The 27,994-nt window shown below is 47.9% G+C and overlaps 1 protein-coding gene across 2 annotated transcripts; it reads right to left on the bottom strand.

The window, feature by feature from the left end:
- ASCC2 (activating signal cointegrator 1 complex subunit 2) lies at positions 1 to 27,994 on the bottom strand. Of its 2 annotated transcripts, XM_009999478.1 has the most exons (18): positions 27,902 to 27,994; positions 26,254 to 26,412; positions 25,745 to 25,915; positions 23,620 to 23,749; positions 21,676 to 21,743; positions 19,975 to 20,085; positions 18,955 to 19,067; positions 16,400 to 16,474; positions 15,751 to 15,858; positions 14,032 to 14,100; positions 13,240 to 13,314; positions 12,280 to 12,466; positions 10,985 to 11,199; positions 8,636 to 8,755; positions 4,629 to 4,853; positions 1,938 to 2,040; positions 1,311 to 1,387; positions 1 to 169 (listed from the first exon to the last, which is right to left on the bottom strand). In XM_009999478.1, exons 1-18 carry the CDS (start codon positions 27,980 to 27,982, stop codon positions 1 to 3), a joined length of 2,256 nt encoding a protein of 751 aa, XP_009997780.1. In that variant the 5' UTR covers positions 27,983 to 27,994. The 2 variants fall into 2 exon arrangements, with proteins under 2 accessions (XP_009997780.1, XP_009997781.1); XM_009999479.1 differs by lacking the exon at positions 26,254 to 26,412 and having other exon boundaries at positions 23,620 to 23,680; positions 27,902 to 27,982.

The following is a 27,994-nucleotide window of genomic DNA, read 5'->3' as shown; positions in this document are numbered from 1 at the left end:
TCAGGAGGGGATCATGCCCTTGCTGCGCTTGCGCTCGGCCATGGCCCGGCGGTTGTGGTTGGCCCGGGTGCCTTTGTGTGCCTCCTTCTTCCTGCGCTCCTGCGTCGTCTCCCGGTTCTGCCCGTGGCCCTTGGTGTTCCCCACGACAGCTGAGCTGTCGTGCTTGTGCCTGGAGGGCACAGAAAAGGGACATCACAACAAGCCCTCTGCACAGCTGGAGGACCAAACAGACCGAGAAACAAGGGGGTGTGAGGAGCCCAGGCCTTGAGCCCCAGCTCATCCCAGCTCTGCCGGGTTCTGCGGTATCACATGTGGAGCCTGCAGCTACAGCCAGCCATGGAACTGTCCTGGATCAGAGTCCCAGATAGGTTTGGGTGAAAAGGGACCTTAAGGATCATCCAGTTCCAACCCCCTGCATGGGCAGGGACACCTCCCACCAGCCCAGGCTGCTCCAAGCCCCATCCCTCACCACCCTCACAGGGAAGAACTTCCTCCTCATGTCCAAACTAAGTCACCCCTCTTCCAATTCAAAGCCATCCCCCTTGTCCTCTCCCTCCCTGCCCTTGTCCCAAGTCCCTCCCCAGCTTTCCTGGAGCCCCTTCAGGCACTGGAAGCTGCTCTAAGGTCTCCCTGGAGCCTTCTTTTCTCCAGGCTGAACACCCCAACTCTCCCAGCCTGGCTTCAGAGCAGAGCTGCTCCAGCCCTTGGATCATCTCTGTGGCCTCCTCTGGACTCTCCCCAACAGCTCCATGTCCTTCCTGTACTGGGGACCCCAGCACTGGCCCCAGCCCTGCAGGGGGTCTCAGCAGAGCAGAGGGGACAATCCCCTCCCTGGCCCTGCTGGTCACACCGCTGGGGACACAGCCCAGGACACGGGTGGGTTCTGGGCTCCTGTTGAGCTTCTCCTCACCCAGCACCCCCAAGTCCTTCTCCTCAGGGCTGCTCTCCACCCATTCTCCACCCAGCCTGAGTTTGTGCTTGGGATTGCTCCGACCCATGTGTAGGACCTTGCACTTGGCCTGGTTGAACTTCCTCCTGAAATCCCAGTGGCAGCTGTTCAAGCTCTGGGAAGCTGTGCATTCCAAGGTCCTACCTTGCCCAGGGTTCTGCTCCTTGGGATAAAGGGACCTGCCCGCCCATCGGATGGGACAGTGCAACCAGCAGCCAAGTAAAAGTCAGGTGAGGAAGTTCCCACCCTGGTGGCACTGACCCTGGCTACAGGAATGTGCAGGAACAGGTCCATCCTCAGCAATTCCAGCCTGCTGACTACAGAGCTGAGGCTCCACCCCAAGAGGCAGGTGGTCACTCACCCCCTCCTCGCCAGCAGGGTCTGTCTCCGCGCTTCGGCTCTTTCCCGCAGCACAGCCGGGTCCTGCACAAAGTGGTCCTACCATGGGAAGGAAGGAAGGAAAGGGGTCAGCAAGCTCCTCAGCATCACATCAAAGGCTGGAGCAGGAGCTGGGGTCCTGCTGGCCCACAGAACAGAGTCAGTTCATTGCTCATCATCTCCCCTGGCTGAGCCAGCAGGGCTGGTGTCAGTGACTCCAGAGACAAAACCTGAGACTTCCCGCCCCCACCTCTGCCAGCAGCACCATCAGCAGCACTATTCCCAGTACATCCATGACAACAGAGCCTGAGTGACCCTCCAAGTGTCCTGCTGGCATTGTCTGTCTATGGAATAAAGGAGATGAAACCTCTCCATGGAGTAGGTGCTACTGCTCCAGCACACCAGTCTGGGAAACAGCAGACAGCTGCACTCGGGGGACATTTCACAGCCCAGCAGCTCACAGAAGTGGCCCCTCTGAAAGGCAGCTCAGGGTCCTGCTGCTGGTCCAAGATTCACTCAGCAAGAGGAAATCTGCTCCACACTCTGGGGCTGAAGCAGCTAAGACACACAGTAGATCTTAATGCAACTCCAACCACAAACTAAATGTTACCTTGGTTCTTTCCTTTTCAGCTTCCTCTTCCTCCTCCTCCTCTTCATCCTCTTCCTCTTCCTCCTGTCCTTTAGGTCTCAAGACCTGAGGGATTGTGAATGGCCTGAAAATTAAGACAGAAACAGTCAGCAAAGGCAGTACAATCACAAGCTTTTCACTGAACAGAACATCCTTTTTGGCTTTCAAAAATTAGGATCTACCAACCTAATGGACTTGCTTCTTTCTCTGAATTAAAAAAGAAACACAACCTCAGTAGCTAATGACCCATTTACTGTGGGCAATTAAGAAACACATGTTCTTCCCTGGGGGGTGTTCACCATGAAGTTGTTACTGAAAATAATAATAGTTTAAAAAAGGAGCAGGTCAGGAAAAACCTGAAACCTCAGAGGGAAATTCTTCAAGGAAACAATTGTTTCCTCTGGGAGAAGGGGACCCAGGCACAGCCAGGAGGCTTCAGTGAGGACACTTTGCTTCACCTCAGCAGGCAAGGAGCAGCTGCTGTACAAAGACAAACCCTTAAACCTCAGGCTCAAAACCAGGCAGAAGCAGGACTGCTCAGAAGTGCTGAGCTCTCCAAGTGCTGGAACTGCTCAGCTGCTTTCCATGGAGCTCCAGTTTCATTGCTGTGCCCCAGTTTCATGCCGAGGGAAATACCCAGAGAAATCCATCAAGCTTTATGAATCACCCTGAACACACAGACAGCAAAGGGCCTGGGGGGGTGGAGGCAGAATTTACTTCATGCCCTTTAAAGCTCTTCTTTAATATATAGATGTGTGAGAGTGTTTCAGTTCCATTGGAATTCAGATCCACCATTCTGCTGTCAAAGGAATAAATGTACAGCCAGAAAAGCTTTTGTTAGTGCAAACCCACAGATCTACTTTTCAGCAGTACCATCCAATAATTGTTCTACTGCCTCTCCAGGGGCAGAGAGCACTGAGCTCCTGAAGCAGGGGAAAGGCCCCGAGTGCTAGGGAAACCACAGAAAGGATTTAAATTGAAACCTCACCCCATTTTAGGAGGGGAATAAAAAAAACCAAAAGCCAAAGGGACAAAGGAACCCCAAAGCTGGGTTTGGGTTTGAGATTAGAAATGGTGACATCTTTGTAATGCATCAGAATTTAAAAGGCCACTTTGAGAAATGTTAAACCAGCTTGTAAAAGATGTTTTCCATCTCTAGCTCTTATTTCTCAATTAAATATTCTACAACCCCCATCCCAAACTAACCCTTGGCTTCCCAAAAAGCAAGTTGTCTCCAGCTGCTGGTCAGTGGGGAGAGGGCTGTGGTTCCTCAAGGAGTGAGCTGCAGGTGTCAGCACTCTGAGATGGCAAGTTTTGAAGGCCAGGAGAATCCTGGTTGTGCACTTTGCCCAAATCTGAAGTTTTCCTTTGCTAACCAGCCATTTAAAAACATTGCCCAGCTACACTCAAACCTGGTTATCCAAGCCAGCCCATGTTTCCCCACTTCAGGACAGCTTTCTGTGAGCAGAAGCAGTGGTGAGTGCAATGGCCAGTGCCCCTCTTAGATAAGTTGAGGCAATGGCCAGTCCTGCAGGCACAAGAAGTGGAAACCTGCAAACCCGGTGCACAACAACATTCCCTACCAACAGGAGAAGAGAGACCCTAACCCCTCTCCTTGCATGTTACAGAGAAACCAGTAGCAGAAAAAGGGGTGGTTTGAAGCCTTGAGAAGGCTCCAGGGAGACTTCATAATGGTCTTCTAGTATCTGAAGGGGCTCCAGGAAAGCTGGGGAGGACTTGGGACAAGGACAGGGAGGTATAGGACAAGGGGGAATGGAATAAAACTGAAAGAGGGGAGATTTAGGTTAGACATGAGGAAGAAAGTATTCTCTGTGAGGGTGATGAGACCCTGGCCCAGGCTGCCCAGAGAAGCTGTGGCTGCCTCATCCCTGGAAGTGTTGAAGGGCAGGTTGGATGGGGCTTGGAGCAACCTGGGCTGGTGGGAGGTGTCCCTGCCCATGCAGGGGGGTGGAACTGGATGAGCTTTAAGGTCATGGTTGAAAAAGACCTTCATTGTGGCTGCCCCATCCCTGGCAGTGTTGAAGGGCAGGTTGGATGGGGCTTGGAGCAGCCTGGGCTGGTGGGAGGTGTCCTTGCCCATGCAGGGGGGTGGAACTGGATGAGCTTTAAGGTCATGGTTGAAAAAGACCTTCATGATCACCAAGCTCAACCATTCACCCAAGGGGGAAAAAAACCCAACCAAACAAAAAAAAACAACCCCCAAACAAACCGACCACAGCACAAAAATGTAACCTCACACCCCACAAAAAAACCCTCATACCCACTAGAACATGCCTTGAAGTGCCATGTCTACTCATTTCTAGAGCACAAAAATGTAACCTCACACCCCACAAAGCCAACAACACACAACCCACAAAAAAACTCTCATGCCCACTAGAACATGCCCTGAAGTGCCATGTCTACTAATTTCTAGAACACCTCCAGGGATGGTGACTTCACCACCTCCCTGGGCAGTTCCAGGCCTGATCACTCTTCAAGTAAAGAAATTCTTCCTAATATCTAGTCCCTCCCAACCCATTCTGTGACTCTGTGTTTCTATGAGTCTATGCACACCCCTCAGTGAGAACCAGCCCAACCCCCAGCTGGGCTCACAGATCTGCCCAGACAGCTCCAGGTGCCCATTCCCACCAACCGCGTTCACTGAGCACCCACCTCCGGCTGATCAGCTCATCATCTGAGTCAGCATCGTTGGCCCCCACTTGGTTTCCATCATAAGTGTCATCATACTCATCCTCGTAGTCCCCATAGAGCTGCTCCTGCCCTGGCTGCAGGGGGATCTCCTCCACCACCAGGCTGTACTGCTGGTACCTCTCCTTCTGCTCTGCCACCAGGCGCTTGTCGTTCAGCAGACTCCTGGTCGTGTCCTTCTCCCTCCTGCTCTCCACAGCATAGAAACAAGAGAGGCAGACATAGGCAGTGTCAAAATCTGCTCTACAAGTGACTTTTTCCAACCTCTTTTTAGCAAGCAGAAGCTGAAGCAGCAACAGAAGGCCCATCTCAAGCTCTAGGAGCTCCACCTAAGCCTGCCTGTCTCACCTCTGATTTCTAACAGGGCTGCTTGTCTGGCTACTAAAAACAGCCACTCCTGGCTTGGAACCAAATCATTTTCAAACAGAAGCCCAGAGAGATCACACAGTAGGTAAGAACAGGAATTGGAGACCACCACTGTTATTTGAGACAGAAAGGAAGCTTTTCCAGGAGGCCAAATGCAATTATAGTCATGCTGAAAGTTGGCCAAGATCCCAGAGAACACCAGCAGCCCCATGGATTGGGACTGGCAAGATGCAGGGCTGGTTCCAGGGGGGCCCTGCAAGGCCCAGGGTGCCCTCTAACACCAGGCTGGAGGATCATCTCTCTGTGGCAGCACCTCATGGAGCAGGGCTGCAGCACAGAAACTGAGCATGGACAGGGGAGCTCCCACAGGCCACAACCTCAGCTTGCCCACGTGAGATGAAAAACAGATGAAAACCAAAAGCAGATGGACAGAGCCAAAAAAAATCACCAGTGTGGCAAGTAAGGATTAGAATAAGCACAATTCAGAATGAAATGTTCCAATACTTAAACGGTGTGTACCAAGAAGATGAAGACTCCCTGTTTACAAAGAGTCCCATGGAAAAGACAAATGGTCATGGGCACAAGTTGCTCCTGGGGAGATTCCCATTGGACACAAGAGGGACATTTTTCCCCATGAGGACAGTCCAACATTGGAATAGTCTCCCAAGGGAAATGGTGGACTCACCCACACTGGACAATTTTAAGTCTCAGCTTGACAGGGTGCTGAGCCACCTCATATAAACTGGAGTAGCACCTAGAAAGCTTGGACCAGATGATGCTTGAAGTCCCTTCCAACCTGGCATTCTAAGTTCTAAAAAAAATAACAAACCAGAGCAGCCTGGTGATTCTGATCCAACCCAGCTCTAAGCACTGAATGTACAATTAAAAGTAAGAAGTTTAGGAGGCAAGTAAACCCTAGTCATTGTAAAGAGGGAAGTCCACTAAATAGAACTTTGACAGAGGTATGAAAAAGCAGCCACTGAGATGCTACATCTCCAGCATCTCAAGCATGAAGTCCTTGGAGTCCCCTTCTTCAGACCAGCCAAGTACATCCTTAGAGCAAGTGATTCCACTGACAAGTACTCACAGGACAACTTGCAGCCCTTGAAGTCCAGGAGGAACATGCATCAGTGATCTTTCTGGCATCTGGAGATTATCAGAGGAAGGACCCAGCTAAGACAAACTGTTAGTGCCTTAAGAATACAGAGACTTCCATGACATACTAGCAAGTTAGTGGAGAAGTGATCTAAGCAGCCTGGTCTGCATTAAGGATCTCAAACCAAAGTAACATGACAGACAGATGTGGATGCCCTCTCTGGTGTGAATCAGTGTTGGGACATGCTGCATTTAGCTGCAAAATGCCCTCCAAAGCATGTGGTTAGTCTGCATATGTCCAGGCTGGGACAGCATCTTCTCTTGGTGTTCAGCAGGAGACTGAAGGACTTGGTAATTGTTTCCTGTTGAGCTGGTCTGATGACTGCAGAAGAGCTGCCATGAAGTGTTCCAGGCACCCATTCCAGGAAAACAATGGGATAACTCCTCTAGTCCCATGGTGTTCAGGATATGCTCTGACTTCCAAGAGACAGATTCAGCTAGTAATTATGGCTGGACAGGCAGGGACAGGAAGATGACTTCTCAGGACCAGCAAAGCATCAGGTCTACACTAGGATGTTCATCTCCTTACGCTTGTTGCTCTCCTCACCCTGGTGTGCCTTTCTCCTTCACACCAACAATCCCTCCCCAGCCTGCCTACACTTACCCCTGGAGCAGCTGGAGCAGTGAGACCCAACCTGTGCTGGCACTATTGCCACATCATGCTTAGAAGCCTCTAGACACAAGCAGAATTTGGTGAGCAGAGGATTTTAAGAGAAAGAAAGAAAGAAAAAAAAAAATAGGTATTGATACAATTTGAATCCAAAGCAGGTCTCAAACTGGGCCAGCAGGATCCTGCTACCCAGACACTTGGGTAAAGCATCAGGGTTCTTGCTTGTGGAACAAGGACTGCCAAGGAAGCTGCACTTTTGGAGCTGGAAGGACACACTCTTCATAGCTATGGACTCTGAATGTTAGACCCTAGAGAGCCTATCCTTTATCCTTCAATTATCCTTTAATTGATTCAGCCATGGCTAACTTGGCGCACAGAGCTGATCCCAGTCAGCTACCTCCAGGTTTTTAAAAACCATTCAAAACACAGTATGTCTGGAATCCTGCAGTGTGTTCTCAGTCTCAGAACTGTTTTGAACTGAAGACACAGCCTGAGGGAGGCCAAGAGACACCAGGAACAGCAGCAGGAAGAGGATAATCCCACAGGGTCACAGAACAACCCAGCAGAAGGGATGCAGTGTTCCCCAGGAGGGATGTCACCACTGGAGAGCAGGCACAACCTCCCTGGCAGCAGCTGGAGGGCAATGCCATGGGAGCAGGTCCCACAGCCTAGCCCAGACATGACTGAGCTACCAGAGCTCTGCAAGTGATCTGCAGAGGGAGCTCCCAGCAGGTTTATTCCCTGCACTGAACTCCTGTGCTCCCTGGTCTTGTCCAGCCACTGCAGCAGCCACCCCCACGTGTGCAAAAACGTGGGGAGGAGGGAGATAACTAAGCACCCCTGTGCACAAGGCTCTTGTTGACAAGGTGCCTGCCTGCACACTGGGTAAGGCAACATGAGGAGGAGGAATTCACTGTGCCTGTGAATTCTTGGCCATGGGGACTTCAAAAGTAATTGTATTGTCCAGGGAGAAAAGAAACTGTTTTCCTGCCTAGCTGAGGCAATATAAGCACTGCAGGACTGCTGGGAAGGTGTCTGTCTGGACTTTGGGACAACAGTGGTTTTCTCCTGAGAGTTTGATGAAGTTTTGCAACCAAAACCTTAACTGGGAGCTCCCAGAGTCATGTGGCTCCAGCCAGACTTCTATTTGTGTTGTGTAAATGCACACCAACATAAAAATCAGACTTGGCTGACTATAGAAACTGTATAAAAAGAATCTGAAACAAATCAACCATCCCAGAGATCCAGCTGACACCCATGGGAACCAGCAGGACAATGGCCTAACATGGATCTGCATGGAGTGTGGCACAGCACAACACACCAAACTGGGCAGAAAGCAAAGGAAATGCCCTTGTGCTGGGAGCTCAGAGCAGCAGGAACAACAAAAGCAGCCTAAGCCAGTGAGCATTATCAGATTTTGAAGTAGATGGATATTGAAGCTCCACTTGGATCTAATCCAAATGTCTATTTACTGTCATGTCTGAGTCCCAATCCCAGGCTCACAGAGATGGTTGCTTTTCAAGGTTTGTTGTGCTGTACAAGTTTCATGTTAAGACCAAGAAGCAAGAGCCTGACATGGCAAATGAGCTTGGCAGAGCAAACTCCAGCAGCACAGAGAGGAAAGCCAATTAGGAAAAACACTACCTGAAATCAAGCCCCTAGTAATATTTCATTTTACTCTCCCAGAGAAACAGAAGAAGCAGGTGGGAAACATTCCTGATAAGCCTCACCACCTGCCAACAAACTCCTGTGGGAGCTTTGTACAGGAAAGAAATGTGCAGGTTCCCAGGTATTTATTCCTCCTGACAGACAGGGTTAATCAGGGGTGCACAACACTCACCTCTTGCCTTTCTGGATCCGAGAAACATCCACTGAATCCCTGCTGAAAACATCAAACTCATCATTCTGGAAAACATTATAGCGAGAAGTGACTAGAGGGGTAGGGTCTGGTTTCAGCTGTCTGTGAAAAAAGAAACAGAGAAGAAAAACAGAGGTGAAGTGAAGAAGTCCTCTCCTTCCTGAGACCTGGATTCATTCTTTGACAGCCTCCCAATCACCCAGAGCTTGCCAGGATCCCCTCATGGTGCTGCCTGGGTCATGGACTGTCATTTCACCATTTCACAGCTGGGCTATGGTGTGTGCACAACCACTCCAGGTTCTAAGAGAAAAGGCCCAGGTTTTGAGGCTTATCTTTGTGGGGAAACCAAAGCAACTCACAGAAAGCAAAAAGGAAACTCTTCTGTTCATTTACAGGAGTGTGGAGTATTTAACAGACTATCTGGTCTCAAAACAGTGACTCAGTAAAGCCAAACACTAAGTATGATGAATTACATGCTGGAAACAATTCCAATAATTTGCTGCTGTTGATTTCAGGATATTTATCTCCCTCTGGTTCCTTCTTAATTCTTTCTCAGTGTTCCAGGTTTACATTTGTTCAACTTCTAAGTCAAAAGACTTACTTTTACACCCATTCTGTTGGTGCTGTGAGCTCAGCTGGGCACCTGCACATGCTGCTGTGCTCACTTCTGAACCCAGGAGTGAACAAAATTCCACATTTGCTGTTGAACTGACAGTCTTCTTTCAAGATGCAGCAAAAGGCAGGGGAAAAAAATAATCTAGCCCTATTTTCTGTAACTGCTGGTCTTGCAGGAAATAAAACAACCCTTCCCCAGCCCACCCCACAGCTTTTGTGCCAAAGTCAGCAGATCTGATGGTGAGAACATGAAGATTGTTGCAAAACTAAGATTATTTTACAACATTTTTCTGATAAAGATGCTTTCCTTCTTTAACACAAGGAGACAGTCTGCCCATCCCTCCATGAAATGTGAACAAATAGTTCACTCACATCCTGACACTGGGTCGGAAACTGCTGGTACAGCACAAACACACACTGGCAGCTGCAGACAAACTAAAACAACTCAGTTCCACTGCCAGCTATAAACCCTGCATCCACGTACAACCCAGAGAAGCAAACAAAAGCCTGGCAAGTTTGTGAAAGGGTAGAGAAAAATGGATATAAATTGCCATTTCCAATCTCTCTCCGGGTTTATCTTCTATCACAGAACAGCAGCTTTTCAAATCCTGCATTTTACCCTGCAGGCTGAATTGGAGCTGAATTAGTTCCTTTGAAGACACCCTTTCCTGCAGGACAGCTGGGATTTTCCCACCTATGACCCTGTCCTCTGCAACAAAGTCACTTTTGAAGGCAACGTGTTCCACTGTCCAGCCCAGGCTAAGCCCATGTCCTCAGGATGGAATTGTAATGGTTCCTATTTGGGTATCTAATGTACAAGTATTTTTGTCTCCCCATCACAAAACATGACCCAGCACCTGCTCTACTGAAATGCTGAACAGTGAATGTTCCAGTGCTCTGCTGAGAAGCTCTCACTGCAGCTGTCCACCCCAGATAAATGCACATGCAACTTCTTAGAGGTTGACAAGTGTCTAACCTTCAGTAAGAATGATGTGCAGAGAATCAAAGCATGGTTTGGTTAGAAGGGACTTAAAGATCATCTAGTTCCAACTCCCTTCCATGGGCAAGGACATAGATAGATTCATTGAATGGTTTAGGTTGGAAGGGACCTTAAAAGACCTCATCACCTGGAGAACTGTGTAGAGAGATCTGGGCTCCCCAGTTCATGAAGGACAAAGAACTACTGGAGAGCGTCTAGCACAGGCCACAAAGATGCTGAGGGGCTGGAGCATCTGCCTGTGAGGAAAGGCTGGGAGAGCTGGGGCTGTTCAGCTGGAGGAGGAGACTGGGGGGGGGGATCTCATCAGTGCTGATCAGTATCTACAGGGAGTGTCAAGGGATGAGCCAGACTCTTCTCAGTGGTGACCAGTGACAGGACAAGGGGCAATGGGCACAAGCTGGAGCACAGGAGGTTGAACCTAAATGTAAGAAAATACTTCTTTCTTGTGAGGGTAACAGAGCCCTGGGACAGGCTGCCCAGGCAGGTTCTGGAGTCTCCATGCCTGAAGACATTCCAAACCTGTTTGGATGTGTTCCTGTGGGATCTGCTCTAGGGGATCCTGCTCTGGCAGAGGACTGGGCTGGGTGATCTCCAGAGGTCCCTTCCAACCCCCACAATTCTGTGATTCTGTGGACATCTGGTTCCAGCATGGTAAATGACAACACACAAACACAAACCCACAAGGCATCAAAGCTGTGCCAGAACTTGTCCCACACCTTCGCATTGCTCGGTCCAGCTGACGCAAGGATGACTCCAGCTTGTCTTCTAGAATGTTGTTGATGACCTGCTCAGCATTGTAGCTGTACTCTTCCAGGCAGGCCAGGATGAAGCCCTCACCAAGGTCTGGCAGCAGGTCCTTCACTTGAGAGATGAGAGAGTCCAGCTCTACCCCTGACACTTTGGCAGCGGGCGCAGCAGCAGCTCCGGCACACTGGGGACACCAGACAGAAGGGGTGGCATTACTGGCCAGGGACAGCAGCAGGGGGTGGCAGGCAGGCACAGTAGGAAAGGAGCAATCTTGGTTATCAGAATTTAAACAGATTTCCAAGACTGAAATCAAAAGAAGATGAATCAGCCAAGTTTTTGGTACTACATGAGGTCTATTGGGCACACAACTGCTTCTGTCTGGCTCCCAGTCAGCAAGGACACTCTGGAGAATCCAATCCTCAAACAGCATCAACTGTGCATCCAAAAAACCTACACACAAACTGCAGTGATGAAGCCCAGTATTGAAATAAACCACAGCAACAGGAAAGCCAGGCCAAGGGGAGTTAGAAGCAATTTGCTCAAAGATGAAGCTGGGATCAGGTGGAGCTTAGGTTCTCACTGCACAAGGCACGTGGGGCTGCACTGAAATCTGGCAAAGAAAGAAATGAGACTGAATCTCCAGTGATGCCCAAAACTGAGCAAACCAACCCTCTCTTCACAGGTGATGAATGGTGAGGCCTCACCTGGAGCACTGTGTGCAGTTTTGAGCCCCCAAGTTCATGAGGGACAAGGAACTACTGAAGAGGGGACAGCACAGGCCACAGAGATGCTGAGGGGCTGGAGCATCTGCCTGTGAGGAAAGGCTGGGAGAGCTGGGGCTGCTCAGCTGGAGGAGGAGGCTGAGGGGAGATCTCATCAACACTGATCAGTGTCTACAGGGGGTGTCAGGAGGATGGGACCAGACTCTTCTCAGTGGTGCCCAGTGCCAGGATATGGGGCAACGGGCACAAGCTGGAGCACAGGAGGTTTAACCTAAACATAAGAAAATACTTCTCTACTCTGAGGGTAACAGAGCCCTGGGACAGGCTGCCCAGAGAGGCTGTGGAGTCTCCACCACTGGGGACATTCCAAACCTGTCTGGTGGTGTTCCTGTGGGATCTGCTCTAGGGGATCCTGCTCTAGCAGGGGGTTGGACTAGATGATCTCCAGAGGCCCCTTCCAGCTCCCACCACTCTGTGATCCTGTGATTCAGTGAATGAAAGACAGAAAGAGCAGCCCCTAGTCCTGCCCAAACTCTCCTCACCTCATCCTCTGATGCATATGCAGCCCTGAGCTCCTCCACATCCTCAGCAGTGCTCTCCACTACTGCTGATGCTCCATTAGATGCTGCTGGTGGTGCTGGATCTTGAAGGACTTGAGTTTTTTTCCTATTTGCCCCTTCCCATGCACTTTCCACTGCTTGGAGGATATAGGCTGTCCTGGTCTCATCTCTAGGAGAGCATTAAGGACATTTCCAGGTGCACATACTCAGATCTTACCTTGAAGCAACTGCAATTTGCAGGGACTCTCAAGCCTCTACATCAACATTCCCCCTTCCTTCTTTTTAAGAGAAAACTTGCCATCACTCACTGCCAGTCATGCAGCTTCACTAGAGGCAGCAACACTGGAAATCCCACCAGTGTAAAGTCATCTAAGAGCAGCCAGGACTGCAAAACCCCAGTGTTCTCATGAGAACCCCTGCAGGGCTGGGGCCAGATCTGGGGTCCCCAACACAGGAAGGACATGGAGCTGTTGGAGAGAGGCCAGAGGAAGCCACAGAGATGATCCAAGGGCTAGAGCAGCTCTGCTCTGGAGACAGGCTGGGAGGGTTGGGGTGTTCAGCCTGGAGAAGAGAAGGCTCCAGGGAGACCTTAGAGCACCTTCCAGTGCCTGAAGGGGCTCCAGGAAAGCTGGGGAGGGGCTTGGGACAAGGGCAGGGAGGGATGGGAGCAGGGGGAATGGATTATAACTGGAAGTGGGAAACTGAGGTTGGACATGAGGAAAAAATTATTTGCTGTGAGGTTGGTGAGACCCTGGCCCAGGCTGCCCAGGGAAGCTGTGGCTGCCCCATCCCTGGAAGTGTTCAGAGCCAGTTTGGATGGGGCTTGGAGTAACCTGGTCTGGTGGGAGGTGTCCCTGCCCATGCAGGGGGTTTGGGTCTGGACAAACTTTAAGGTCCCTTCCAACCCAAACCAGTCTGGGGTTCCATGCCAGCCAAGGATACAGTGTGGAGGATGCCTGCTGCAGCAGACTGACATCATCCTCCACAGGAAACAGCTCATCATAGTCACGGAGAAATCTGAAAAGGCAGAAGAAAGTTTAATCAGTTGAATTAAAAAATAAATTACCAGCAGACCTGTCACACAAACATTTCTGCTATGTTGCTGACTTCCTCACTGCCCAGGTAGGAACATGTAGGACCCCACACCTCATACTGACTTCCAGCATGGCTTCCCACACCCGATTTTGCCCCCATTATCCTGCAGGAACACGTCCCCCCAAGCCACAGAGCTGGCTGCAACACTCCTCCTAATGTTGAGAACTGTAACTCAGTGCTGAATTACAGAGAATAAATGGTTTATGACTCAAACATGATCAGAATGACAGCACCATCAGGAGGACAAGATCACATTCCCAGTTCTGCCACTTACTCACTTTGCATCTTCAACATTAGCACTTAATATCTTTCTGATCTGGCCACCCCAGCTGAAAAGCACAGATCAGTCATAACAGCCTAACTTGGCAAGGCAGCTAATGGCTAAATTGCTACCTTCCACTTGGAAAGCTGGATTAAAGAGAGTGAAGAATAACATTCTCCAGCGTCACGCAGCACCCTCCTCACCTCTGCAATAAAGTCTGTGCTGCAGCCTGAAATCCTCTCCCAGCTAGTTAGAACGATTTCTAACTCCCAAGTGCATCATAATGCCTCCTAATAATGTCTCAGGCAATTCTGCTGTGAGGAATGGAAGAGGAAGGCAAGTGACTCTCCCCTTGGGCCTCTTTCAGTCAGACTCACCTTCTTTCCTGAAGCACCGAAGTGAAGATCTGTAGAAATTCCTCAATAAAAGGCTGAATGTTCTCACAGCTGCAGAAACCAAAGGCACAACAGAGTGAAAAAGTCAGTGCTAAGCACTGCTCAGCCTCTACACTCTGCCTCACCAGCCAAACTACATTTTGAGGGAAAAATCCCATTTGGAAACAGATTTCAGCCCACTCTTTGGCTTTCAGATGAGCAAAGGGTCAAATGGAAATCAGTTTCTTCCATAGCCTCTGCAAACCTTTCAGCCAGCTAGATCTGAAGCTGTATCACAGTTAGAATTACAGGACTTGTGACAGCCTTTACAAATGATAGTTTGATGCCTCAGACTTGCAATGAGCAGAGAAGGGTGTGTGGTGCTTGTGTAATTGCACTCCTATTATGTGTCTCATTACACAGCAGTGAACCTCCCCGAAAATATGTGCTCACCTGCGTAAGAGCAGAAGCCAAGCAAACTCCTTTGTTAGAGCTGCTCAGCCTCCCCTGGCTGCTGAAGCATCAGGCCTCACACCAAGGTATAATGTCCCCTGCAGCACAGCAGGGCTAAGAAAAAAGATATTTCCCTAGAAGCTGGATTTTCTGTTCTCACAGTAGCCTCAGCTCTCATCAAACTGGGAATGAGTGTCTGGAGTTGTCCTTTATCCCTCTGAAGTATATATAGCCCTTAATTCCATAGAATCTGACCATGTTACCTCTTTGATTCCCTTACACTTCCAATATTCCAGTGGCTACTGGAAGGCACTACTCAGGTAAGCAAGGGTAAGGCAAGGCTTCTACTGCTCCTGTAACGACTGGACTTATAGCACAGATGCCCAGGGAAGCTGTGGCTGCCCCATCCCTGGCAGTGTTGAAGGGCAGGTTGGATGGGGCTTGGAGCAACCTGGGCTGGTGGGAGGTGTCCCTGCCCATGCAGGGGAGTGGAATTGGATGAGCTTCAAGATCCCTCCCAACCCAAACCATTCCATGATTCTATGATTCACTCCAGGTTACAGACGAAGTCAAGGAAGCAAATCCACATCTTTCATAAAGAATTCCACCAACAGACCCTCCTCATCTTCTTGGACAACTCTGATATCAAACCAGGGAAAATATTTGAGCAGAACAAGGGCCAGAGACCAGCAATCTTCAAAAGCTGAAAAGAGATCAGGCAAAGAGCCCTGGTCTTCCAGTAAAGATGCAGGCTCTTGGCTCTGTCCCCAACACGCAGCAGGATTTTGGGTCATTTCACTTTTCTATTTTAAAAACAGGACAGTAATACTTGCCTTCATTTTTTAAATTACTCACAGAGCTATTAGTTAGCCATTTTCACAACAGGGGGTAGAACTAAAGGCACCAGTGTCTAGACTTAAAACAACTGTTTCCAGTGAGCTGTGACACTGCATCTTTCACTGTGGTGTTTCAGCCCAGGTGTCTACACACACCATTAGAATTTACCACTCAGACATAAGCTGAAGCTTGAAACCTTGCTGGACCACAGCCTTATCCCTCTTTAGTAGGGTCACAGCTCATTCCACCAGTTCTGGACCATGTAGCTCCATCTCCTGCTATGCAGGACAACAGATTCCTGATCTTAGACAAAGTCTTTGGCTACCAGCCCAAGACAGGATCCATTCATTTTCTCCAGTAAATCTGAAAACAAGGAAACAATCACCCCCACAACAGCAATGAAATAACTGGCTGGTACCCAAGTGCCAATACCTGCTTTCTAGGATGGGCTGCAGACAGACTTGGTTTATTAGGATGTGAAAAACTTCTACCATCTTCTTCTTGGAATGGGAAATTCTCCTCCACAAATCAGCAAGAACACTTCAGAGAGAGTAAAAGAGCACACTGTTGATGTGAGCAGAAGAAATCTGAATCTGTCACACACTTTACTCCAGAGTTATCCCTCCAGAGGAGGGATTTCATTAGCAGAATCATTTCTTTGCTGCAAGGACCAGAGATTAGAGCCATTTAATTCTCATTAAGGAAAAATCCATACTCCAAACAAAGTTGGTCTCAAACACCAGCTGCCCAGACAGCCAGACACACGATATCTCACCTGTACCAGCACAGTCTGCACTTTGACATGAGACCAATCTATACATAGAGCTAGCATTTATGTTTTCACACTCTGCTACAATTTGAAGGCCTCTCCCATCAAGTTTCCTCTCAGACAGCAGTGAGAGAAATCATTAATCACCCACTGCCCAGGAAAACTTGGGAGTTGGAGAAGCCATCTCTTCAGAGTTCTTTGAAGCAGCATTAAAAATAAAAGACAGACACCACAGAGGTGGGTGAAGCAGCATGAAGTGAATTTTTAACTAAGCCCTGGGAGACTTTTATTGAAAAGAAAATGCATTCCCACCTGTTATCCTCATAATGCCTCTTCTTAATTGCAGATTCCAGCTCAGGAATTGCCAGTTCATAAAATGAAGCTAATCTGTTGAAAGGGGGAACACAACAGCAACTGTCAGCTGAGGTTTCAAAAACGACAAATTTGCTGAAAGACAAATCACATGGGTAATTTCACTGAACTCTCCTCACTAGCAGCACTCACAAGCAACACCCCATTTGTTGTGTGTTCCCTGAAACGCAAGTAGGCAAATGTGTGACAAAGAGCAGCTCTCTCAACCATTGAGGGGTCTTCAAAGACCTTGGCAAAGAAATTAATTTGAAAAGCATCATGCTACTGAACAGAACAATCTGTCCAACTGAGAAACCTCCCAAACACAAATACGCAGCCTGCAAAGAGCTGATTTGCTCGAGTCCATCCCAAAACACCCCCTGCTCCAACCTCCCTATGGCCCTATCTTGCTGTGTGCTGAAAGCTGGATATGACACAGGGGAGTCAAAGAATTGTCATGATTGGAAAGAACCTCTAAGATCACTGAGTCCAACTGTCAACCCCAAAAAAACCAAAACCAACCAAGAAAAACCTTGGCCACTAGAGCATGTTCTCAAGTACCAAATCTACGTGGCTTTTGAACATCTCCAGGGATGGTGACACCACCACCTCCCTAGGCAGCCTGTGCTTTTCTTTCAGCAAATAATTTCTTCCTAATATCCAGTCTAACCCTCCCCTAGTTCAACTTCAGGCTATTTCCTTTGGTCTTGTCATTACTCAATTGGGAGAAGAGGCCAACATCCACCTCACTCCAACCTCCTTTCAGGTAGAGAGCAACAAGATCTCCCCTTAGCCTCCTCTTCTCCAAACTAAACAATCCCAGTTCCCTCAATCTCTCCTCACAGAACTTGTTCTCCAGCCCCTTCATCAGCTTGGTTGCTGTTCTCTGGACATGCTCCAGCCCCTCAATGTCCTTACTGGTCTTACTGGCCTGCCTATTCAGCTCTGCTCTGGGCAGCATTCAAATGAAGGTATCCAACATGAAGAGAGCCTAAGAGGATGTTTCAGCAGGACAGGGCAGGGAGGACACAAGGAAAGTTAATTTGGTCCATTTTTATGTGCCAGGCAGCCCACAGGGACCCTTTCCTTCAAGGACCAAGAGATGAGGAGAAACACCTTCACTGAATAACCACCAGTGCTGCTTCCTGAGCAGCTGGATGCTCTCAGGAATGGCTACAGCCCTCTGCACCACAGCCCAGCTGAACTGATGAGCTCCATTAGGAACACTATGTCCATTATTAAGAGCCAAACACGTTAAACGAGTATCCTTGAGGCAAATGCAGCAGAAGCTAGTTGATACTTTTGGTCAGGCAAATTAGCAAGCACCAACAGATTGAGTCAGACTCACAAAGATGACATGTAAATCAGTTTTCCCTCCCCACACTCCAATGACCCAATGATGAGTCCATATTGAAACGTAATGAAAATGTGTTGCTGTTGTCCCACTGCACAGAGACCAAGACCATTTTAGCACATCTCTGACATCAACAGCAGAATTAAAAGCAAAAGGCTTCCCTCCTCTGAGTAACCAAGCATGGAAGCACTGCTGCCTGCCAGCTCAAACAGCCACCAATCTGCTCTTCTTTCAATAACCAACTCCAGGACATCTAAAGAGGACAAAAACTCACACACCCCAGAGCAGCATTACTCAACCTGTGGTCCATAAACCACAGGCAGCTCTAAGATTTCAGAGTTCTGCAACAGGATTGGAAGCAAAAGCAGAACACCAGTGTGTTCTTCACACTGACAAGCAAATAGGGCAGGGGAAATAAAGGCAATAAATTAACTCCTCAGTTGGTCCGAAACCAAGACAGTTACAGTAAAGCTCTACAAGATGATCTGGTGATTTAAAAAGCCTGGAGCCAGACATGGAAGTGCCTCCCAAGTACTTGCACCCTCCATGGAAACACACTTGACTGTCCAGTCCTTGAGACCATCCTGACTCATCACCACCATGATCCAGTTGGACAGGGAATTTGCTGTGAGCCCAGCTGGGACACTGCTGGCTTCTCATCCTCTCCCAGGAGCTCAGCTTTTGCCAAACCTCAGAAATAGTTACTAGCACAAAGGCATAATATTAAACAAAAAACCAAATGTTTATTTTCAGCCCCTGATGGATATCACTCCATAAGAATTTCTGCCTCCCTTGCCTTGGGTCCTACAGCAGGAAGCTCTGTCCACAACTCTGTTGTGCTTGTCCCTCTCCACCCTTTCCAAAGCACACCATGTGCTGTTTGCTGTCATGGTTGCCTGGCTCTAAGATCTAGATAATGATGAAGGTTAACATGTAACAGACAAACTCTGGATGTCTCTATATTAAATTAATATAAATTATTTATATAAATGTATAAATAAGTAATTTCCTGGGAGTCTCTGTATTCCTGTCAGTGTGAACAGTCTCTAGCTGCATTAAATCCCTCTACTCCTGTAACAATGCAGGTGCTGGGAGGGGACACAGCAGCACATTAAGTGTTTTACTTCACCAAGACAAGCTCTGTCTGCACTCCAAGATGTACCTGTAGCAGAACTCATGTTTTTGGAAGGTCTGGGAAGCCAGTGAGAAGACATCAAGGAATGCCCAGAGTGTTGTGCAGGTGTCACATAAGTACAGCACAATGTCCTTCAGCTCCTGGGAAAGAAAGAGCAATGACTGTGAGAAAAGCCAGACCAGTTATTCCTGAAAACACAGTCTAACCCACTACCAGGGACAGGCTAAGCTCAGACCAGATCTTTTTGCCTGCCTGTACACACTCTGCTGTCAAGTCATGAACACACCACTTGTCACTGGGTCTAGAGGTAGAGACAAAATCTCTCCTACAACTTTATCCTTTAAATATCTATAATGCAACCCCAGCTGCTCACTCTCCTGAAAGATGCTGTGAAGTTATGAGAATCTTCATTAGCTCCTGTCTTGGGCAGTGGCTTTGCCCTCTACACATCCCCTGCACACAGTTGTCTTCCCCCTCAGCTGGCAGCACTGCCCAGCAGTGACAGGAATGAAAGGGGTGGTCTCAGTGTCCTGCTTTAGGGCAAAAGCCATCTCCAGGGTCACTGCATCAACTCCCACATGCAGACTGTTTGCCTAAGATCCTGCAGGACATGCTCGCTGAGATGGGGCCTCTCTTTGCACAGGACCCAGTACAAAAAAAACCACTCTTCATTAACTAAAGTACACTGCTGTTAAACAAACACTTCTGAAGCAAAGATCAACTCTGATCACTGTCAGGGTTACATGGAGACATGTGTCCATGCTCTGTTGCATTACTTTTAAGTTGGTTAAGCAAAAAAAGATGCCAGGTTTAAAAAAAACCAACACAGGCTACAATGGATATGGTTGAACTGCACAGGAGCAAAGCAACCAGCTCCTGGTGGAAAGGCTTTATCACCATGTCATATGACAAAGACAGTGAAACAATGACATGGAACCATGTGCTGCATGAGCCAGCAGCATTTGGGAACAGAATGACCCTCTGTGCTCTCAGGATGTTCAGTCTGCAGGACTCCAAACAGTCAAGTGCAAGGAGCAACAGTTCTACCTGGAGGGGCATGTTTCCTGGAGTCACATTTACTCTTCCTTCCAGTTTCTGGGGCTCAGCAGAGGCTCCTTCACACTGCAGGCCACACTTGGTCAAAATATTGTTAAACACCTAGACCAGGAGAGCAGAGTAGTGTCAAAAGACAGGGGAAAGCAGTGAGACAAGCTTTATATGCAATATGTGACTATTTCCACACAGCACAGAGCCCTGTAAGATGAAAGCTGCAACACTCCTGCAGGTTGCAGCAGGAAGGGCCAGGTTGCACTTCTGGAATTCCAGGCCACTTACGTGCAATTTAAATGCAGCTGCACGTGGTTGTGGGGCTGCTGAGACAGGGACTGCAGCTAATCCACACCCTGAGCCACGGGAGAAAAACCAGGATCCCCAGTTTTAAGGGAGCAGTGGGACTAATGGGAAGTCACCACCACCTCCTCCTCCTTATGGGCTAGCCCCAAAGCCTTCCTGCCCTCTCCTCTGAGGTGATCACCATTTTGTGACTCTTGTTTATAAACAGAGAAGCTGGGGAGAAGCCCACAGGATCAGGTTGCAGATTGCTAATGAGTCCTGGTGTAGGACCAACTTAAAAGCAACTCCTCTACATTTGCAGCCTAAGAGATTTGCCAAACCCTCCTCCCAGAGGGAGGTGAATGGGTGCATAAAGGTACCAAAGTTGCCTATTTGGTGTTAATATTAATATTCTACAGGGTCTGTAAGCTCCTAAACCTGCACAAGTATCAACTCCTGCTAGTGAGAGTGTAAGCACATAAAACAGCTTTATGGGTCAGTAATGACACATCTTGGAGCTGTTACATCCATACACTTGAGATGCACCTTGGTAACACCCTGCAGTGGCTGGGAAAACACAGCAGTGCCCTGCAGAGAAACTGCTCCAACTGGTACCTCATGAAAAGCAAATGGCATCTCTGCTGTCCCCCCCAGTCATTCACTGCAAAGTTTGGTCTTGCATCCTAGAAGATTTTTTCAATGTGATCCCACCTCTGAGATCTGGCTCTAACTGCTCCTTAGCACAAGGAAAGGAAGAAAACTGTGGGCTTTCAAAAAGTTACATTGTAGATGTCTTGGGGTAAATGTTATCTTGGATTTGCTTACTTGTGGGCAAAGCTTTTTGAGGACAAATGTGACATTTTCAGGGTACAAAGATGTCAAGGCACCATGATTTCAGGTTCAGTGTGAATCCTGCTGACCAGTGCTGGGGAGTATACAAGCTGCTTATAAAAATGAAAGCTTAGACATGGAGAGGTGCCAAATATTTCTTGGTGTGGCTGAAACACATCCCCTCCACCAGATTTTAATTTACTCCTGAGAACCTGCAGCATTAACACTAACCAGTTCTGCTATGTCAAGCCTCAGCTACTTCTCATGGTCTCTATTTTGTTGGTTTAAGCTTCAATGCTTCTCCTGCTTGGACAGGGATACAAAGAATACTTATTGGACTGCCTGGTGGAAATTCCTTGAGATGAGCTGCAGATGCAGCCAAAACCGAAGAGGTAACAGCAAATTGTCATCAAGTAATGGTTTTAGATAAAGGTTCATAAACAACATGACAGACATCAGCATTAACTGGAGAAAGTTAACAGCAGATACATCCTGACTGCCTACACATTTGCTCCTTTCCACCCTCTAAACCATGTCCCACTTCCAGATGAAATCCAAGCCCTGGGCCAAGCAGGAAAGCAGTACCTGGAGGACAGTGGGCAGAGTTTCATCCAGGTCACTGAAGTAACTTGGTTGCTGAGTGAAGATATTTTCTGGGAAGAGAGGGGAAAGGACATTTCCCATCAGTTCAGACATTCATGCCAACAAGCAAACTTGCACCAGAAGATGTGCTGGTGTTATTCCTGACACCCCTCCAGATCCAGCTAATCACCTTTCAGGACAAGGGCACAGGCTCACTGCCCAGCTCCTGCTCCCAGAAAGCTGCTCCCTCAACTCTTCAGTGCAACTGGAGAAGTGGCAATGAGAACATGCTCATCAGAGCAGAGCAAACGAGATGGTGGATGATTCACACCCCAGAGGCTGAATCAATGAATAATGCAAATACTATCACTGAACATTCCTGGTTCCTTTATTTGACAACTGGAGTTGACTTTTAATTACTGATAATAGTTCAGCATACACTGGAAAATGGTCTGCAGAATATTTCTTACAGGTAATGAAGCTTTAGTGATACCTGCTATTATGTTACTAGGACTTCATTATCTTTACAAAATACCCCCCCAAGTAATGGTGTACCATAAATCCTCAGCAAGGAAGCACAGAGGCTGCCTATTTTCCTGTGAATTACTGCTCAGACCATGAAAATTAACAGAGCTCTCCAGCAAGGGCAGCACAGGGAAGAGTTACAAGACAGGCTGAAGAAAAATCCATATCCTGAGAAGAACCTCAAGTTTCTCAACTTGTCAATTACAGAACTGCTCATGCCATCACTGTCCCAGCATCATGCAGATAATCAGGTGAGTAAATCACTAGTTACATGTGTGCAGTGTTATTGTGTTGCATCCTAAAGCATATTTATCATTCAAATGAGGTTTCATCATCTTAGGTCTTCTTCAGAATATTTTAAGATATATTAAGAACATTTTCAGGTTTTCATCTAAGCTTCACTTCTGAAAGACAACTACCTATCTTGTCATGCCTTCTTCCCACCTCTGAGGCTTGACAGATGAAGGTGGAGTGGAAATTACTGAAAAAGGATAAAGGGATTAAAAAATGCAAAGGTTTATCTGAGCCTTTCTGGCTTGGCAATTTGGCTGTGTCACAAGTTCTGTAACACTTCTCGTGTCAGTCAACTTGGAAATGAGACAAAAATAACTAGCCAGGAAAGGAAAAAGTTTCATTACATGGACTGCAGACGAAGTGGGTTAGAATTTAGGAAGAGCAGCTCACTTAATCCAAGGTGCTCTCCCAAGATCACAGGCAGTTCCCTTGTGAAGGGAGTTCAGGATAAACACAGAGGCTAAACCAAGATGCCCTCTTCATCACATAGGTTCTAATGTCCAAGGCTGAGCTGTTACTTAACATGCTCCTGCCACTAAGACTGTTTAGATACAGAGAGATCCAGGGGTAAGCCCAGCTTCAGTGAGGCTCTGAAGTGTTCTGTTTGAAGGCACTATATAAATCAATGTCTGCTTTGAAATTTCAAGTTTGCCCACTTCACAGAGCAGTGATTACTTCATGTTGCATGTTTCACTGGGCTCCCAAGTCTGGGAACACTCGTATGAGCAGCTGGACTGTGCCCCATCTCCTGTCCCTCCTCCTTCCCTGCCCAGGAGCTGAGCTGTTTGCCCCTTCCCTTTTCTACCAGGACTTCACAGAGCCCTTGTGGTCCTCCTGCAGTGGCTGAGGACACATTCCACTGGGGCACAACTGAGCCTGGGTTCATGCCTAATACCATGAGCCCAGCTCAGGACAGATAAGCAGCAGCCCACGCTGCATCCCTTGACAGAAATGAAGTTCACAAAACAAATACTATTTAGAACTTGATCTAGAAATTCTAGGTTCTGCTGCTACTGAACAATTAGTTTTCAGAGCAGTAACAATGGTATAAAACCCCCCTCATCACTTGCCATTATATGAGTAAGCAAAAGCCTAAAGGCAACAAGCTGTTCCTTGGCTTGAACTAACCAATCATCTTCTGGAGCAGGAGACCATTCCCTTTTCCAAAAAGCACACAGAGATCCAGAATCTTAGGGATGTCAAACAGGAAGTTATTGTAAATAATTTCTCCAAAGACAGAGGGAGTGATAAAATGTTCCTACAAAGAAAAAAAAAAGAAAAGTAATTTACAGGATAATCCACATCTTGCTCTGCAAGGACTCCAGCATTATAATGATACCTGTAAAAACATCTCTCAAAGGTATATTAAGGATTTTGTTTCACAAATCAACTCTGCCTACACTAGCTTCTGCAGAGCCCTCCATCCCCACATTCCCAGCTGCTTGTCACTGTCACTACCCTAGCCACCCCACAGGCATCACACCACTCATGAGAGGACCAGGCTGCACCTTGAAATCAAAGTTAAAAGCAACATTTAAAAGTTCAAACAAAAAACTACTAAGAATTCATTCAGTTCCCAGACCTGGCTCATGCCATGGCCAAATAAAACAGCTGAGCTGCCACAAGAACAGCTCAGGAGTAGGAATGAGGAGCCAGGCACAGAAATGGTTTAACTGGCACTGACACTAACAACACATACATGAGATCACAGCCTGAGTTACTGGTAACCTGGAAAAGTAAAAGGAAGGCTCCAGGGATCACTGCATCAGTGACAAGTAGGAAGAAAACCCAGGGACTGCAGCTCTGACTGCTAGAACACCCTGTCGAAACCACAGGACTCACAGCATTGAAGGAATTTTTTCTAAAATTCTTGAGGACAAAAATTCCACCATCTTTGACACTGAGAAACAAGCCATTTTGGAATTTCAGAGGACAAATCTGCCTATGATAGCAAATGTTTTCAATCCCAGTGAAGGGCAGAGAACACATTCTCCCTGCTAAAGCAGAGGGACAGGGCTTTGTGCTGTTCAATTTCTGGAACTCCTGCTGACTGCCTGCATGACAACAGGCTATTCATTCTCTTCAAACTACTCTACTATAAAATGGTTTCAAATGCTTGTGTGCCTCATTGGAGTGGTGAGATTTAATCAGATCCTGGAATGAAAGGCACCACAGAGGTGTCGTATTTTTGCTGAAGTGGTGCCAACTGCAGGTTCCAACATTCCTTCTACCTGTTCCTGCCCCAGTCCTCCAAGATCTTTCCTCAAAATGTCCCAAATGTCCCCATTGTGATAATCAAGAATCAGTACAGCACTAAATAGCACATTGTGAACCCATGAGGGTATCAGGGGAGTCACTGCTGACAGGAAAGCTGGGGAGAGACTTTTTATGAGGGCATGTAGCACCAGGACAAGGGGTAATGGATTAAAACTGGAAGAGGGGTTATTCAGGTTGGACATTAGGAAGAAATTCTTTGCTGTGAGGGTGGTGAGACACTGGAACAGGCTGCCCAGAGAAGCTGTGGCTGCCCCATTCCTGCAAGTGTTGAAGGGCAGGTTGGATGGGGCTTGGAGCAACCTGGGCTGGTGGGAGGTGTCCCTGCCCGTGGCAGGGGGGGTGGATGTAGATGAGCTTTAAGGTCCCTTCCAACCCAAACTCTTCTCGAACAGTTTGATTGCTGGGACACAAGGTGCTCAGCTCATCCTGCCCAAAGGCCTTATGAAAATTCCACAGCTGCTGATGGTATTTGCATTCCCACAATCAGGGCCAAGTACATCCTTCAATTACAAGCCAAGAAAATGGTCATTTAGACCAATTTCTTTGTGTGTCCAAAACTTGGGGATAGTTCAAGAAGAGACAAGTATTAGTCTAGATTACGTGGCACTGCAGGGTAAGAGGAAGAGGCACTGAGGGAGCCAGTGCTGGTGGCCTGAAGAGCCTCTTCTGTGCAGCTGCACCAAGGCCAACTTGGTTTTTTTTACCTCTTACAGCCACGTACCGTAACACCACGGGTGGCCAAGCTGCTGTTCCTGAGCTGACTTCCTGGATCTGCTTCCTGAGAAAGCCATGACACAGCTCAGACACTTGAGCTCTGAGTGGTTATCATCTCCATCTGGAGAAATAGCCTGATAAAACCAGTCAGGGAGAGGAATGCAGCTGGACACGCAAGTAAGAACCATGATTCATTTCTCCAACTGTCTTTTTCCCTAAGCTACACAGCCCGGGAACACCTGCAAGGCCAAGAAATATTTACCTTGGACTCCTTGTGAGTGGACATTCTGAGGAAGGTCAGGAAGACACTGCGGTGGAGACGCTTCTGCATGTCATTCACCCTGGGATCACAGTCCAGGGACGCGTCGAACTTGCGGGGGGCGTGACACAGGTAGGAATCCAGGCACTTCTGAAGGGTCTCATCAAATATCACCTTCAGTGACAACAGAATGGGAAGAAGGGAAGTCACACACCCAGAAGCTGCACCCATGGGCAGCCCTGTTCCATTTCAAAGCACGCAAGAACACCCAGGAGTGCTAAAAGGACTCACACACACACACATCCCAAATACAAGCAAACTCTCCAAATGCACAATGAAAACAGGGAAATACTTTCTTTGCACTCTAAGGTGCAGTAATTAAAAATAAAAGGCTTAACAAATGACATCATGAGCATGTACAAGTTTTCACAAGAACTACTTCAAGTCTGTGGCTTTCACAACCACCCGGATCGTTGGTGCTTTTTCCTCAGTGCCCACAAAACAATGATTACCTGGCACCAGAACTTGTCATGAGGCAAAGCCAGAAGCCAGTTGAGGTCATCTGCAATGAATTTTGCTCTCTCCAAGAATTCCTCCACCAAAGCAGGGTCTCTGGCAGGGGGGGGCGGTCTGTATAGCACAAAAGACCGATCTGCTTTTATTTCTGGGTGCTGCAGAAAGTCAGAACACTGGGTTAAAACCACAGGCCAAGTGACAGGAATGCGCAGTTACCTTGTGCTCACTGAATTTTAGGGCTTGTAAACAACAGGACAAGGGGGAATGGATTAAAACTGGAAGATGGGAGATTTAGGTTGGACATGAGGAGGAAATTCTTTGTTGTGAGGGTGGTGAGAGCCTGGCCCAGGTTGCCCAGGGAAGCTGTGGCTGCCCCATCCCTGGCAGTGCTGAAGGGCAGGTTGGATGGGGCTGCTGGGAGGTGTCCCTGCCCATGTAGGGAGGGTGGATGCAGATTATACTTTAAGATCACTTCCAACCCAAACCATTCTATGTTATGATTCTAAGAAACCAACACAAAATCACACTTCACTACATTTTAACATTCTATTCCCTGCTAACTTTTCATTTTCTAATCTTTTAAGGCAGCAGAACAGTGGGTTTGTATCCTTCCTTATCAGCAACATTTTCAGACTTTCATAATGGGGTAGATGTTGCTCCTTGCACTCTATCAAGCACAAGCCTTGCAAAGCAATCCTCCCACACCTTCAAAACAAACAGCAGCAGCTTGAGGTCATGCCTTTCAAACATGCCTGCACTCTCTTTTTCCTCCAAACTGGTTTTGGCACAACATTCCACAAAGTCAAACTGACAAGACCACCAAATATAGTGAGGAAAGGTGTCACTACCCTTCCCAATGACTGAACAGGCTTTGCCCAACACTCCCACCCTAGAATGAGAATCACATTGAGCAGCAGCTTCAAGCTCTGCCTCAACCCACACATATCCAGGGTAAAACTCCTCAGCATAAAGAGCAGGTCCCACTCCTGCAACTTGCCCAGGAGAAGGCTCTCTCCACTCCTTTCTGAGAATCACAGAATCTTAGGGGTTGGAAGGGACCTGGAAAGCTCCCCCAGCCCAACCTCCCTGCCAGAGGAGGGTCACCCAGAGCACATCACACAAGAACGTGTCCAGGGGGTTTGAATGTCTCCAGAGGAGACTCCACAGCCTCTCTAGGCAACCCATTCCAGTGCTCTGTCACTCAAAAAAAGCAGATCTGTGGATTTAATTTCCTGATTTCAAAAGCTGAAGCCACAGGCACAGGCTCATGGGATGCAGTAAGTGGTCAGACTTCTCCCAGCACTCAGAGCTCTAGCATGGGGTTTACAGAAGCTCCCAATGGAGACCCTCTCCATTGCAGCAAGGGCACAAGGCTCATTGGGCTGCTCCTCAAAAGAACAGGGAGTTCTGAGAGAATCCAGTTCACTACAGATCTTGAACCCAGTATGTTTTCATTTACCCATCACTGAAAAGAAATCCTCAGCTGCCTGCATGCACTGCAACACCAAGAAAACAATCTCCTTAACAAACAAGCTGACTCAGTCTCATCACGGCCTGGACCAAGAGCTAGTTTTGTGCAAGTCTGAATATATGACAAGTACTTCTTAAAAGCCTGGATTGGCTTTCAGGAAAAACACAGCTCACCAGTGCTGGTAATGTTTTCAGCTTCCCTGTCTTGGGATCCCTTTCTGTCAGCTGGAGCTCATCCAGGGGCAGCGCTGGCATCCTGGTGCCTTG

The sequence above is a fragment of the Chaetura pelagica genome, unplaced genomic scaffold, assembly GCF_000747805.2.
Source record: "Chaetura pelagica isolate M959 unplaced genomic scaffold, ChaPel_1.0 scaffold576, whole genome shotgun sequence".
NCBI classification, from domain to species: Eukaryota; Metazoa; Chordata; class Aves; order Apodiformes; family Apodidae; genus Chaetura; species Chaetura pelagica.
This window is presented reverse-complemented; position numbering and strand designations above follow the sequence as displayed.